The 16,157-nt window shown below is 48.7% G+C and overlaps 1 protein-coding gene across 1 annotated transcript; it reads right to left on the bottom strand.

Moving 5' to 3' along the window:
* Nucleotides 1-154: 154 nt before the first annotated feature.
* On the bottom strand, nt 155-3,437 carry LOC117799416 (serum amyloid A-2 protein). The gene is made up of 4 exons (XM_034651894.1): nt 3,341-3,437; nt 2,821-2,920; nt 845-984; nt 155-454 (listed from the first exon to the last, which is right to left on the bottom strand). The coding sequence occupies exons 2-4, from the start codon at nt 2,914-2,916 to the stop codon at nt 292-294; spliced, it is 399 nt and encodes a 132-aa protein (XP_034507785.1). The 5' UTR covers nt 2,917-2,920; nt 3,341-3,437; the 3' UTR covers nt 155-291.
* Between the last annotated feature and the right edge of the window lie 12,720 nt (nt 3,438-16,157).

Genomic DNA, 16,157 nt, shown 5'->3' on the forward strand with positions numbered 1-16,157 from the left:
GTGGTTGCAGGGCATCTGTCCTGTGTCATGTTGAGATGGTCCCCCTACACCAAACACAGGGGCCCGGGCTCCACCTGCACAGGGGTGTCCATCCATCACCCTTGGAACAAACGAACGGTCCTTATGCCCAAGAGTGACACACACTTTTCAACAGTCAATCTCTTTAAGCATTTATTAGACACCTATTAGGTGCTCTCCACCAGCCTTCGGGGATAGAGAACTGAATGACTGGGTGTCCCTGGCCTCAAGGGGCTCACAGCCCATCTCTGCAGGGCAGAGCCAAGGGGAAGCTCAGTACTTGTCAGGCAGGCCAGGGGGTCGGAAGTGGTTGGGGTCGTTGCCACTGCGGCCCCATTCATTGGCTGCCTGGTCAGCTTTCGAGTCCTCCACTCCGTGGCCGCTGTCTCCATGCTTGAAAAAGTCTGTGACTCTCTGAGAATTCTCTCTGGCGTCGCTAGAATGGAGGGAGGCAGGTAAGAGAGTCATCAGGGGCTGAGGAGCAACCGCCCACGGCCCCCACCGATCTCTCTTCTTCCCAAGGGTTGGCTGAGAGGAGCCAAGGCCAGAGGGGCTGAAAGTCTGACCCTGCTCCAGGCACAGCCCACCTCAGCCCAGGCTGGTCCCCTTGCCCCTAGCGGGAGGGTAGGGAGTCACCCATTCCCACTGGCCTTGCTCTGGCTCTGCCAGCCACTCAGACCCCACGCTGGGCACAGAGGGGAGGGTGGGCAAGAGGAGGAGGGGCCACAGCCTGTACAGGAAACTTGTCTAGGGCTTGGTCCCTCTTTTCTCTCTAAGGCAGCCATGCTCAGCTCACCCATCCCTCCATCCCCAGGGCCCATGTTACCTGATGACTTTAGCAGCCCAGGCACCCCCAGGGCCCCTTTGTGCAGCGTCATAGTTCCCCCGGGCGTGGAAGTATTTGTCTGAATTTTTGTAATTGGCTTCTCTCATGTCAGAGTAGGCTCTCAACATGTCCCAAGGCCCCTGCAGAGAAAAGGACAAGGCAAAATGGATATCGGGTGGACAGAAAGCTGGTGACACACCATAGGGAAGAATCCAGGAACGCCAAATCTACCACTGACTCAAGATTTCTGCCTGTGCTCCCAGCACCCTGGGGCCCCATGGGCTGAGAAGAACAAGCCTTCCTCCTAGCTGGGTTCCCCAGGGTGTCTGGTGCGCATGCTGTGGGCAGGGCACAGCTGCGCTGCACCTGCGTCTGTCCCTGCGCTGTCTCTGTGCTCCATCCACTCGGCTCTACCTGAGCTGTTCAAGGACAGGAGGGAGATGTTATAGGACAGGATCTCTCAACTTCAGCACCACGGAAATTTGGGGCCAGATCATTCTTTGTTGCTCACGCCCGTCTGGAGACTGCAGCATGTGTACCAGCATTCCTGACCCCCGCCCCCTAGATGTGGGCAGCATAGTCCCCGAGGGTCACAACCAGAAAGGTTTCCAGACACTGCCAAATATCCCTAGGACACTGCCAAATGTCCCCAGGACACAAAATTGCCCTTGGTCGGGCAGCACTGTTGCGGAATGAAGCACAGATTGTAAGGTCCACCAGGGGACTCGGGTAAGGGAGGAGGTGACGGGGAAGGCAGATTCTGAGAACGGCCCAGGAGTACAGTGCTTCTGCCCCAAGTCTTAGGAAACCTATTCTTGCAGAGGGAAGGCTCATGATTGTGACCCAAGTCCCTCTGAGTGTTAGGGGCAGAAATGGCATCCCAACGACTGTCTAAATAGTCTGGACCGACGTGTGGCAGCTTGAGGAAGCAAATGCTGGAGCCCTGGCCCATCAGCCTTCCTGGGCTGCCCTTTCTAATCCCCTGGGAGCTCTGAAAGTCCTGCTGGCCAGTCACACCCCAGGCCAGTGACCTGAGACTCCTTGGGGGCGGGGGTGGATCTCAGGCATCAGGGCTTTGTAATGCTCTCCAGGTGAGTCCAACACGTACCAGAGAGTGAGAGCCACCCAGCTTCAGGAAGTAGCCCTCAGACACATCCACCTGGCAGGAGCTCTGAACTCACCCACAGCTGGGTTCTGACCTTCACTCTGCCACCTGCGGACTGGCAGTTAGTCCCTGGACAAGGACTCAGCTGCTCTAAGCCTCAGCTTCCTCCCCTTCACGTGGGGAAGATGCCTGCCTGCCGAGGAGTTCTGAAGCCATAGTGGGAGAGCACCTGTCCCAGCTTGCCCAAGTGTCCCCGTTTGCCTCGAAGTCCCCCAGTTAGCACTGACAGTGTCATGGAAAAGTCCTCAGACCCGGGCAGACCAGCACAGTCGGTCACCCTACATGGCATGAAGGCGCTGAGGTCCTAGTGCAGGCTTCACAGATATTGGTAGTCCCCCCACAGCTTTTTTTGGTCAGGGTAAGTGCCAGAAAAGGGTAGGAAGCAGACCCCCAGGGACAGCATCATTGACAAAGGAAGCATCAGTGAGAGCTAAGCTGAAGGTGTCTCTAAATTATCCAATCAGGAAATGGCAGGAGGGGTGGAAGGGATGGAGGGAGGAAGGGAGGAAGAAAAGGAGGAAGGGCTGAAGGGAGGGAGAGAGGGAAAGGAGAAAAAGGATGGACAGCTTTAATCATACACTGTGCATTCTGTGTCTTCTATTCAAAGCTACACTCCAGCTGGGTGTGACGATTGCTCTTTCTCTAGTAAAGCACGGACAGAAATCCCGTGCCTTTCAGTCTGTTTGGTGGAGCGCTCCCCAAACACTGGCACATTCTACCACACAGGGCAATACACCGAACACGGTAGCTCCACCCCTTGAAAGTGCTCAGGGCAAATCCTAGTGGCCCGTGGATGCCACCCCCATCCAGCCAGTTTACCTTGAGCAGCCTCACGAAAGAATGAATACCATTGGCCGCTGATACCCAGGACCAAGGAGCAGATCATGAGGCCCGTGAAAAGCTTCATGGTGCTGAAATGAAGGAGAGGGTCAGAGGGGCGAGGCCAGGACCCGAACCCCCTTTGGGATTTGCAGGTCACACAGAGCCTGGGGCTCATCCCCTTTGTTCTCAGTAGCCTCTTGGGGTCCATGTAGGAAACACTGCAGTAGGTCCTCACTCAGAGCCACAGCCCTCAGAGGCATCAGCCTTGACCCCAGGGCTGGCTGAGAGGTCCCCAAGGTGACACTGATGAAGGGACAGGGCAGCTGGGACCAGTGTGTCTCAACCTAGAGCAGCCTGCCATCAGCCAAAAAGCTTATAATCAACCAGAGTCCTCATACAGGACAAATACGCAGCAGAATAATTATTTTTCAAGGGATTTAGATCCTATTGGGAAAGAGAAAAGAGGGTCTGTTTTTTCCAACCAGTCCCTCCTTGGAGCAGCCCCTCACCTGAGTGCCGGGGGAGCACAGCTGCTGGTCCCTGCCTGCTGGGGAGAGAGGGCTGGTATTTATACGGAGTCCTCCCTGCACACGGCACACAGGAGGAGAAGGAAAGCCAGACCTGGTGCCTGGAAAAGTCTCCCCAGGTCAAGGCCCCTAGAGACCTGCAAAGGAGAGCTTACTGGACACCCCTGGTTTTCTTTATCCACAGGTCAATTCCCGGTTGTGCAACCCTGAGGAAACAAGGTTGGCTGGTTCTGCTGGCAGCCTGGGCTCAGCAGGAGGCCCAGCCATCCGAGTTGGAGGGGCTGTGGAGAGCAAGGGTGTGGTGCGCCAGGCGGGGGGTCTGGGGGCCCCTGGAAGGTGTGTGTTTAGAGGAGGGCTCCTCTAGCCAGGACCTTGCTTTACTGGCCACTTTCTCAGGCTGGTCCCTGTCAGATGGCAGACATGCCAGAAATGACACCCTGAGTTCATGCCTAAAGCTCTTGAGCTTCCAGACGGACAGGTGAGCCCCACCAAGTGCCTTGGAGGCCCTGGAATGTCCTTCCCCCCGTCTGTGTGCACCTGCTAAGCTTTCAGCTCTGAGACCCAGAAAAGCCCTGCTCTGCCAGCTCAGCCCGTGAGCATGTGTATTATCTAAGCTGGGTCCGGCGTGGGAGGATCTAGTTGGAGGGATTTTGCCTCCCTGAATCCTGAAGTAATGTCATGGGGGAAGGAGAGTGTTAGGTGCAAGGAACTAAAACGTTAACCCTAAGAAACTTATAATAGGAAACTTATAATAGGAACTTATGGGAAAATGGCAGCCCATTTAGAGAAAGGTCAGGCTCTCAGTCAGGGGATTGTTGGAGGAAAGCTCTTAGCTGTGTTTCCTGGGGGTGGGGGGGGTCCCTGTCTGCCGTCTTCTCACTGTGAGTCAGAAATACCAGCAGGGTCTGCCCAGCAAGATGAGGCCTGTGTATATATGAACAGAGCCTCCCACTCGCCAAAGAAAATATCCCTTGCACCTTATCCTAACTGGAAACATTCTAGAAAGACAATTCTGGGGGTGCCTGGGTGGCTCAGTTGGTTAAGCATCTGACTTCAGTTCAGGTCATGATCCCAGGGTCCTGGAATCGAGTCCCGGGTCAGGCTCCCTGCTCAGTAGGGAGTCTGTTTGTCTTTCTCCATCTGCTCCTCCCCCTGCTCGTGCTCTCTTGTTCTATTTCTCTTTCTCTCTTAAATATATACATACATACATACATATATACATGCATAAAAAGAGAATGCTGGAGAATGTAGTTCGGCGTAGACAGTTGACATTGTTCCAAGCTTTCTAAAGACTGGTTGAAGAGAAAGGCTGATTCTCTGCCTGAAACAGAATGAAGCTTATTATTACTCCTTCCCTTCGCCTGATTTTTTTGTACAAGACAGCAAGTACTATTTATTCTTTTGGACTCTCAGTGCCCTGCATAATCAGTCAACTGTCGTCCTGTTATTATTGCTAATATAAATGAAATACAGAATCTCAAATTCTCAACCTCTTGGTTCGAATACAAAATCTAGCATATGGGAGAAGAGACATAGGCTAAGTTTTATTTCGACTTTGCAAAGATAAATGTTCAGGAATCATTTGGGAACAGAGATGTCAATTACATCTCTTATAACATTATTCCAGGGCCACAAATCCTAAGTCCAGACAACCAAGCCGGACTTATTTTTGGAGGTTCAGTATACAGGAAATACCATCCCTGAAAAAATTTGCTTTAGCTCCTCCCCCAACTTGCTTTCTCTCTCTTTCTGTCTCTCTAAAATAAATAAATAAATGTTAAAAAAAAAAAAGATAATGAATGCAGGGGCGCCTGGGGGGCTCAGTCAGTTAAGCATATGTCCAACTCTTGATCTCAGCTCAGGTCTTGATCTCGGGGTGTGTGTTCAAACCCTGAGTTGAAAAGAAAAAAGATGATAATGCAAATAATTTTTGCATAATAAAATACACCAGAATTTTGGTGGCAGAATAAATTAAAAATTATCCATCTAAGATTTGTCTGTGTTCAAATTCAAGGAGCTGGATGGCAGACAGTCTTTCTACTGGAACTGGAGATTCTGTATACAGATGGTTGTGTTATCTTTACTTTCTATGACCCAAGTCCTGATAATATGAGACTGTGTTTGCAGCTAAATTTTTGAATGGCTATTAATGTTTATGTCTTGATCACTCAGTAGCAACATGTGTCACTGTTGTCTGCATGATTTAAACCTGAGGGTGGCAGGTCACCACCTAGTAACAGGAGAGACAGCAGTGTTTCTGGGAATAAATGCTGGTATATCAGTGCGTTTGGGTACCTTATTTTGAATTGTTTCTGTTTTTCAGTGAAATAGGAAGCAAAGTCATCAACTGCGAGGAAGATGAAAGAGGAGGCATGGAGGAAGTTCTAGGAGAGAAGTGAAATATGGTCATCGAGAATGGCAACGTGGATAAACTTGGGAAGTGTACTGGGATTGCAAGGAAGCTCGAGGGTGATGATGAGTTTAAAGTGAGACTAATCATCATGCTTTTCTCTGACCACACTTGTTGCCAAAGTGCAGACTGGAAGTAAACATGGAATTGGATCTCACCACTCAGTAAATACTTGTTGAATCATCAAATGAATTAACACAGGTGAAGGTAAAGGAGATTCATTTGAAGATGAGGGAGGGTTATGGGGTATAGGGAGAGAATTAACAAAGAGAGAGTGAGTGAGGGCATAGATAGACTCCAAAGTCCAAGGGCCCACGGGACCACGGGACCACTGAGGCTGGAGTTACCCGGAGTGTAATAGGAGCAGGTCTTTCTCTGACAAAGGAAAGAAAGGAGAGGGGATGAGGAAGACATATTTTAAGGTGAAGGATAGAGGGCTGAAGGAAACCAAGAACACTTGTCCTTTACTTGTCCCAGGATTCATCAGTCTCTACCTGTTTGCATTACTGAGTTTGGTCCCACAGTGCACAGAACCCAGGGTTAGGAACCTTGTCTGGTTTCCTGACAATCCTGACAAGAGAGCTAAATCTCTTCACCTAGCAGAGCGCCCTGCCTATGACAGGTTCTCAGTAATTTTTATTGATTGAATGTATCAATGAGCGAATGAAGGAGGAGGAGTAATCTGCATGGATGGATAGAAGTAGTGTGCTGCTGGAGTTTGGAGGTTAAAAAGAATGGAAAAGCTTTGAAAGAATGATGTGCCCTTTAGAGATGAACATGGACATTGTTTATATGCAGTAAAATCCCAGCCAGCTTGGAATGGTTGAGCTTACCGTCAAAGAATATATCCAGAAAGCAAACACTTAACACCCCCTCTACCACGTCCATTCTGTTATTATGCACCATCGTTTGGATTATTGTAACAAATCCCTAATTGGCTTCCATGTTTCCACCCTTGTCTCCAACTAGTATCTTCTCAACATAGCAACCAGAAGGTTAAAACGCAAAGACAAGCTGCGTCACTCTGCTCAAAACCCTCCGCAGGATCTCAGTTTTACCCAGAGTGAAGCCAAAGCTCTTTCAATAGCTTACAAGACTCTACCTTGTCTTACTCACGCCTCATTCCCTACTTCTCTCCTCTCTCTCATTTTGCTGCAGCCACACTAGCCTCCTCCCTGTTCTTTAAATGCTCAAGAACATCTCACCCCGGGGGCTTGGATAATTATTCCTTTCATCTGGAATATTCTTTGCCCAGATATTGCATTTCGGGGCTTAAAGAAGAGCAAGATCTTAGATTTCAGGATGCTGGAAGCTTCAGCAATATTATTAATGTCATTAAGAGTTTTGGTAGCAAATAAACCAGAAGGAGGGCTGTGAGTGACAAGTGGAAGTTTTCCATAAAGGTGGGAGAGGAGTGGGGAGATCTATCAACAAATATAACTGAGAGATGCTTTGTCCTCAAACAGGACTAATTATTTTTTTAAAAGATTTTATTTATTTATTTGACAGAGATAGAGACAGCCAGCAAGAGAGGGAACATAAGCAGGGGGAGTGGGAGAGGAAGAAGCAGACTCATAGCAGAGGAGCCCGATGTGGGGCTCGATCCCATAACGCTGGGATCACGCCCTGAGCCGAAGGCAGACGCTTAACGACTGTGCCACCCAGGCGCCCCTCAAACAGGACTAATTAGATTGTGTCTATCAAGAGCATCTGGAGGGTATTTTGCTGATTCTTGGGCCAGAATCTTGAAGGTTCTGATTCAGCAAGTTTGGAGTGGACTTCAGGAATGCCTGTGTTTGACAATCTCCATGTATTGGAAATCACTTGTGCAGATAACATTGGTAAAGCTGGAGAGTGGGTAGTAAAGAATTTGATGGGGACTTAGGAGGAGACACACCAAAGAGCACTGGGGGTGTTGCCGGGTGGACTGGGGAGACCCCTGGGCCCTGAGGCCTCTGCTCAGCCAGTCCTGGGAAGTTGCTGTTAGTCCTGTCACAAGAAAGAATTCAAAGACAGACTAGACACGACAGTTGAGTGGTGCAAGAAGGAAGGTTTATTAAAGCAAGAGTACACTCTCAAGACATGAGAGCTGGTGAGCTCCAGGGAAAGCTACACGCCCTGGGGTTTGGGTCTCTCTTTTATTGACAGTTGTTAACGAGGGGGTGGAATATTTATTACATGGGGGCAGATTTTGTGCGGAGCAGAGTTTCTGGACTTTTCTCCCTTACTTGGTGAGGGTCTTCAGCCTTCTTTGTCTTGGGCCGGTCTGGTTTGATCCAGCTTCTTGTAGTTTTGATTTTGGAGTGCTGCCAGGACGGGTCTTAACTTGCCCCTGAGAGCAGGCCATGAATCCTCCTTTGCTGGCCACCAGGCATCCTGTTAAAACCTACCTAACCCCTTGCTCGAACAGGGGTAAAGAATGTGGAGATGGCAGTGAGGAGCAAAGAGGACGTAGACCCCTCTTTCCCATGTTATTGTTTGGGAGTTGCAGGGGGTCTATCCCACGGGGGAAAATGACAGTAAAGTGGAACCAACACGGGATAAGCAAGTGTCAGGTTTTCGTAACAGGGGAAGGAAATAGGCAAAGATAAAGGCGAACACTCCCCACGGAGCCTTCTCGCCCAGGGCTCCTGGGAAGGCAGTGGTGAAAGGACAAATAGAGTACAGAGAGGGTTGAGACTGACCCATGAAGAAATTACTTTAGGTCAAGGAAAGGCAGGGACATAAGAACAAGAGTAAAGGAAGCCCTGATTTAGCATACGGGTCAGAGACAGCAGCTGGGGTTATTTATTACCTTGGGGCTGAGTGTGAGATGCTGGACTGTGGAGGGCTGGTGCTTTTGAGCCAGTAGAACTACCCCTCAAAGCCCAAATGGGCTGTAAAGACAAACAATGAAGATGCTTTCCTTTTTTTTTTTCTTTTTTTTCTTTTTTTTTTTAAAAAGATTTTATTTATTTATTCGACAGAGATAGAGACAGTCAGCGAGAGAGGGAACACAGCAGGGCAAGTGGGAGAGGAAGAAGCAGGCTCCCAGCAGAGGAGCCCGATGTGGGGCTTGATCCCAGAACGCCGGGATCACGCCCTGAGCCGAAGGCAGTCACTTAACCGCTGTGCCACCCAGGCACCCCTGAAGATGCTTTTCTGATCTCCTTCCGAAGACGCTGAAGTCTACTATTGACATGAGTTCTAGAGGGAATGGGGGGACAAAAGAGAAGGGTAGGGGAAAAAGTGGTGAGTGAGGATAGACAAGGTATACTCTGAATACATGTTTAATATGAAAATTTATAAATAAGAGATTAGTTTTACGGGATGTCTGGCTGGCTCAGTCGGTAAAACATGCGACTCTTGATCTCAGGGTTGTAAGTTCGAGCCCCACACTGGGTGTAGAGATTACTTCTAAATAAATCATCTTGGGACACCTAAGTGGCTCAGTCAGTTAAGTATTGGGCTCTTGCTTTCAGCTCAGTTCATGATCTCCGGGCCATGAGATCAAGCCCCATGTCGGGGTCCATGCTCAGCGAGGAGTCTGCTTGAGATTCTTTCCCTTCTCCCTCTCCTTCCCCTTCTAGCCCTCTCCCTGCTTGTGCTCCCCCCTCCCTCTCTCTCTCAAATAAATAAATAAATAAATAAATAAAATCTTTTTTAAAAATCTTAAAAAGAGATTAGTTTTTCAAGCTGACACACAGCATTCAAACTTGGAGGCAATAGGCCTGATAGGCCAAGTCTTTCTACTTTTTGAGATCTCTTCTTATCGAAAAGAGGATCCACGTTTTCTCCCTAGGCCAAGGGTGCTTTGTTTATCTATGAATTCACCCTTTATAGAGTCACAGCCAATTAATTCTTTTAAACACTTACACCACATCTCTTAGGAAAGACTCCCTTTTGCTCATTAAGAAACAATCTACTTCCAAACCCCTTTCTGATGGAGAAGCTGTAAGGAGTATGAATGGATCACTCACGGACCAGAACCACACGATGCCTTGGCCAGTGCTCTTTCCACTCTAACTTCTCGCCTCCATAACTCAGCAAGTGTTGTTTTCCAGGAAACTGTTCACCCCTTAAAAATACGAGAGGTGGTTTATGGTAATTCCGGGTTGGATGATTTGGTTTGGGAGAAGGCCATCGAGCACAGCAATCTCAGCTTCTGCTAGTAGAAATCTGGACTTTGTCCCATTCCTTTATTCCATGCTTATCTTTAACAGAATGTCCCATTACGAAATACCAGAATACCTTCCCAGTATAGATTGCGACACTGAGTTCCCATCACAGATCCTAAAATCCAGTCACCTGGACTTGAAGTCAGGAGCCAAGCCCCAGATTCAGACAGACCAAATATGGTTTCTACCATATACTCATATTGTGGAAGAGGATTTGATGGCCTGGAGAAGCATAATGTCTTAAAGGAAAACGAGTGCAATAGAATATGATCCCGTCTTTCAAATGTTCGAAGACATTTCCACACAGTGAAACACGGCCTGAGAGGTTGCACATCAAACAGTGGTCCATGTGCCTAGGTAGTCAGTCTTGTTTGTGTTATTCTGGGTTTTCAAAATTCCCTACAATGACACGTTCACTCATTTATTCATTTATCAACTATTCATTGAGTGCCTTCTATGCAACCATCACTAGGTTAGCTATTGGGCACATGCTGGGGGCTATGGGCAGGGGCGAGAAATACCCAGATCCAGGCCATGCCTCCGTGAAAGTGAGTCATGTGACTGCGGAGAAAAATGATCATACATACATAGAAGCTTCATACTTATCTGATGGTAAAATCAATAAGATTCCAATAAATAAATGGGAAATATTATGTATATACAGAAAGTATAATGAAAGAAAACGGAAGACAAGGTGTCACCAATTCTCTTAAGATTTTTGTCTCCCCCAGCGAACGACAGTCCCTGGGTACCGACATCATTACTCATTCCCATCACGTCCTCCTTCACATTAATAAAATCGTAAGTGGCTCAGCTGTCAAAAGATCGCCTGTCCCTAGTTATTCGCCAGGCCACCAATGACTGCAATTGGGAAGACAAGACAAATGACTTCTCTTCCATTGCTGCTTCTTTTTTTTTTTTTAAAATTTTATTTATTTATTCGACAGAGATAGAGACAGCCAGCAAGAGAGGGAACACAAGCAGGGGGAGTGGGAGAGGAAGAAGCAGGCTCCTAGCGGAGGAGCCTGATGTGGGGCTCGATCCCATAACGCCGGGATCACGCCCTGAGCCAAAGGCAGACGCTTAACCGCTGTGCCACCCAGGCGCCCCCCATTGCTTCTTCTTAACAAGCCGATCATCAGGAACGTAAAGGGACTGATCATTTCATTAAGGATTCTGTTTGGTGAGTCCCTTCTTACAAAGCGCCACCGCCTCCTGGAGAGAGAAACACTTTCCCCACAGCTTGGAGTTTTCAGCGTGCATTCTCTAGTCACCACGACACCCTGATTCAAACCTGTCTGTACCTAGGTCAGGGTCTCTTCCCCCGAAGGCTGTCAGCTGGGGCTGATTGATCTTCTGAGGCCTCCGGGCCTCCGCCTGGTGCAACGGCTGCGGGCGCACAGTAGGACACGCTGGGAGTCATCACCAGCCCACCAGCAGCAACCGTGAGTCAGACTCTGGTGTGGTCAACATACAAAAAGGTGCTGCATTGAGTTTCAAAATATTTTGTTTCTTTTCCTTTTAAACATTTGCAAAAGGGAGCAGTGAATTCGAGAACACTCAAAACCCGAAATCTCTTAGGGAATTGTACAGTGTTGGTGAAGCTAAGAACTCATTTGGGGAGGAGAAGTTTTTTAAGTCTTAGTAATTTTTCACAGGTTTTGTTTAAATTTCAAGGGATGACCTTTGCTCCTTTGTTTTGTTTCTTAAATTCCACATATCAGTGAAATCATATAGTAGTTGTCTTTCTCTGACTGATGGGCACTAAGGAGTGAACTTGTAGTGAGCGCTGGGTGATGCCTGGAAGTGCCGAGTCACTGTCTTGCACACCTGAAACCAGTATTACACTGTACGCTAACCGTCCTGGAATTAAAAGGAAAACTTCACAAGAAAATAAATAAACTTCCAGTGTTAATAATAAACACACCTTCAGAATCGTCCTTAAACCTTTTGTACCAGTTAGGTTGTTCAAATTTCTAGGTCATGAAGCAGGTTTTTCAATCTTAGTGAAAAAGTTTTCATTCTAGAGGGACCATAAAATGTTTTGTCAGAAAGGGGCTCCTCTTTCTTTTACATTCATTGGCAGGAACATGCAACTTGGAAAATTTACCACTTATGATTGAGCAAAGTCAGTTTTTCAGATTTACTGGAGTGTTTGTCTCAATCTGCTTAGTGAGCAAAATAAGGAATGCTCGTTCAGGTCTCTGTGTCCTAAACATCCCGAAACTCCCGATTTTCCTTTAATTTAAGCTGATTCTCTGTCTACAGAGACTCACATTCCTCTTGACACATTATCTCTTTCCATAATCCCAATAGTGTATCTGCTGGATGGACATACTGTTCAGAGCAGGGTCCCCACTTTTCTGAAGCCCTCGACCTGCTTCAGGAGCTCCAGGCTCTCGCCACATTCACGCCCAGTTTTGGGGAACTCACAGCAAGGAGACCCGACCCCACTGGATCTTAGAAGGAAAGCTACGGCAAGTGCTACTCAAAATCACTGGGCATAAGGATGACTTGAGCCCCTGCTCGGCAGACCTGCCTTTCATGGCATACAGATATCGTCACCTTGGGGCCTGGCACGCTTGAGAAAGGCCTGGAATCACTGGCATTTGGACCCACGAGAAAGGTTTCAGGGCCCGTGAGGAAGTGAGCCTATGGCTGCCTCGGCCCAGCTGGCTCTAGCATGACCCAAATCTGTTCCCCAACCTCCACCAGAACTGCCCACTGTGCCAACTCTGTGGGAAAATGCTTCCAATCCTTTGGGTCCCTCAACGGGGCGGGGGGAGTCATCAGGCCAGGAAATACCTCTGTGTTTCCTCAGACCTTCACCTTAACCCCCGGGGTCCCTTCTCCAATGAGACGTAAAAGCCCCAAACCCTGACTTCCTTTAGTGCATCAGGGTGCACACCTTGCCCTGCCTCTCAGCCAGTGTTCCTGCCTGGCTCACTCAAGAGGCTTCCCCTCCCATGGATGATGTGTGTGACACCTTTGCTTTTGTTGTTTTGTTTTGTTTCTGTTTTCAACAGTTTGGGATCTCTTTTCTTCATGCAATACTTGTAACAATAAGATTTGTGTTTTAAAAATATAGGTTTTGGGGCGCCTGGGTGGCACAGCGGTTAAGCGTCTGCCTTCGGCTCAGGGCGTGATCCTGGCGTTATGGGATCGAGCCCCACATCGGGCTCCTCTGCTGTGAGCCTGCTTCTTCCTCTCCCACTCCCCCTGCTTGTGTTCCCTCTCTCGCTGGCTGTCTCTATCTCTGTCGAATAAATAAAATCTTTAAAAAAAAATAAAAATAAAAATAAAAATATAGGTTTTATTATGATTCAGGTATGGCAAGACCGACAGATCTAGGACATGACTATCATTAACAAGATAGTTTTTTACTCACTGATCCCAGAAGAAGGCGGCAGCCCACCCCTCGGGGTGGGGACGGCAGCACCCGGTGAGGCACGCAGGGAAAGTCGTCAGGCACAGGGAGTGCGGTGCTGGAAGGTGGGCGAGAGCTTTTCCCCGTGGTTTCTGAGGGGAAAAACGGGGAAGCCGGGTGAGGAGGCTTAGGGTTGGCAAGTGTCCTTCCTTCTCTATTTTATTAACTGACATGTATACATTTGGTAAAATGCCTCTGTGAAACTGAACTCCGTTTTGGGAATTTGTGGCCACAGTCTTCATGATGTCCATTTATTCGTATATATTGTTCTATGTAATTTCTCTATTTCTTCTTGAACCCACTTTTGAATTTATATTTTCCCAGAAATATGCTTATTTGGTCTAGGTTACCAAATTATTATCATATATTCTTTTCTTTCCGAGCCACGAATTCTTCTACTATTCCTACCTTTCTATTCATGTTTTTCTCTTCCTGGGGATTTATTTTGATGATTCCATTGCTACTCTACCTCTTTAAAAGATTCCTAATAATCTCCATCTCTTTTCCTGTTGCTTCTTGGGAAAGTTCCTGGAGCTGCTCTCCCAGCCAACTACTTTACTATTTGGTTGCATTTATCCATTATTTATCCCTTTATTAAGGTGTTTATATTAAATATTATATTTACAGTCTTTCCATTTGATTCTTCTTCAGAATTGATAGTTCCTTCTTCATATTATCTTTTACCCCTTTCGATGATATGTATTAAGTGTATTATGAGTTTTCTTTGCATCTCTCCAACCCATTGCTTCTGGGAGACCTAGTATTATATTTTCAGTTGGTTGTCTTTCTTTTATAAAAGCAACTGTGCTGCTTGAATATCTGGCAACTTTTCCCTGTGAGCTCGTTCTCCCTGGGGCAAGTCCGCTATCCTGCCTACAAAGTATGTGAGTGTGTGTGTAGCCCAAATTCTAATGTATATGACGTCCAGTGCATTTAATATGGCGGGAGGTAGGATCTGGGGAGAGGGCAGGGTGGTGAGTGGCCTCCAGGGCAGCACATCCACCACCACTGTGTAGGGTGGAGCCACTTATTTGCTGCTTGCATGCAGACCATCACCCTCCTTCCCGGCCCCGCCCTTTCTGAGCTTTCTCAGGTGGTTGTAAATGCTGAGCCCTAAAGGTGGGAAGATGGACTGGAGAGGAAGAAATCAGCAGGAGCTGACACATCCTCCAGCCTCTGTTTCTAACCTGGCCTCACACCGGCTGGGCACTGAGTGCCCTCTCACCCGTCGCTCGCGCCCCTGCCCCTGCAGAGCTGGGCTGACACTCCTGGTACTTCTGTCTCCCAATGACAGGGAGCAGACAGTGACCCTCTAGGGTAAGAAGATACAAAGAGATCTCACCCCGGGCCCATTTTCCCCAACTGGAGGCCCAGCACTTCAATGAAAAATACTCTCACTCCAAGAAGAAGTAACTCAAAATTTGGATGCTGTGAGGCGAGATCCCTCCAACTAGATCCTCCCACCCGGGACCCAGCTTAGATAATACACATGCTCACGGGCTGAGCTGGCAGAGCAGGGCTTTTCTGGGTCTCAGAGCTGAAAGCTTAGCAGGTGCAAACAGACGGGGGGAAGGACATTCCAGGGCCCCCAAGGCACTTGGTGGGGCTCACCTGTCCGTCTGGAAGCTCAAGAGCTTTAGGCATGAACTCAAAGGGTGTCATTTCTGGCATGTCTGCCATCTGACAGGGACCAGCCTGAGAAAGTGGCCAGTAAAGCAAGGTCCTGGCTAGAGGAGCCCTCCTCTAAACACACACCTTCCAGGGGCCCCCAGACCCCCCGCCTGGCGCACCACACCCTTGCTCTCCACAGCCCCTCCAACTCAGATGGCTGGGCCTCCTGCTGAGCCCAGGCTGCCAGCAGAACCAGCCAACCTTGTTTCCTCAGGGTTGCACAACCGGGAATTGACCTGTGGATAAAGAAAACCAGGGGTGTCCAGTAAGCTCTCCTTTGCAGGTCTCTAGGGGCCTTGACCTGGGGAGACTTTTCCAGGCACCAGGTCTGGCTTTCCTTCTCCTCCTGTGTGCCGTGTGCAGGGAGGACTCCGTATAAATACCAGCCCTCTCTCCCCAGCAGGCAGGGACCAGCAGCTGTGCTCCCCCGGCACTCAGGTGAGGGGCTGCTCCAAGGAGGGACTGGTTGGAAAAAACAGACCCTCTTTTCTCTTTCCCAATAGGATCTAAATCCCTTGAAAAATAATTATTCTGCTGCATATTTGTCCTGTATGAGGACTCTGGTTGATTTTAAGCTTTTTGGCTGATGGCAGGCTGCTCTAGGTTGAGACACACTGGTCCCAGCTGCCCTGTCCCTTCATCAGTGTCACCTTGGGGACCTCTCAGCCAGCCCTGGGGTCAAGGCTGATGCCTCTGAGGGCTGTGGCTCTGAGTGAGGACCTACTGCAGTGTTTCCTACATGGACCCCAAGAGGCTACTGAGAACAAAGGGGATGAGCCCCAGGCTCTGTGTGACCTGCAAATCCCAAAGGGGGTTCGGGTCCTGGCCTCGCCCCTCTGACCCTCTCCTTCATTTCAGCACCATGAAGCTTTTCACGGGCCTCATGATCTGCTCCTTGGTCCTGGGTGTCAGCGGCCAATGGTATTCGTTCTTTGGTGAGGCTGCTCAAGGTAAGGTGGCTGGATGGGGGTGGCATCCACGTGCCACTAGGATTTGCCCTGAGCACTTTCAAGGGGTGGAGCTACCGTGTTCGGTGTGTTGCCCTGTGTGGTAGAATGTGCCGGTGTTTGGGGAGCGCTCCACCAAACAGACTGAAAGGCACGGGATTTCTGTCCGTGCTTTACTAGAGAAAGA

This window comes from Ailuropoda melanoleuca, unplaced genomic scaffold, assembly GCF_002007445.2.
Source record: "Ailuropoda melanoleuca isolate Jingjing unplaced genomic scaffold, ASM200744v2 unplaced-scaffold4913, whole genome shotgun sequence".
Taxonomy (NCBI): domain Eukaryota; kingdom Metazoa; phylum Chordata; class Mammalia; order Carnivora; family Ursidae; genus Ailuropoda; species Ailuropoda melanoleuca.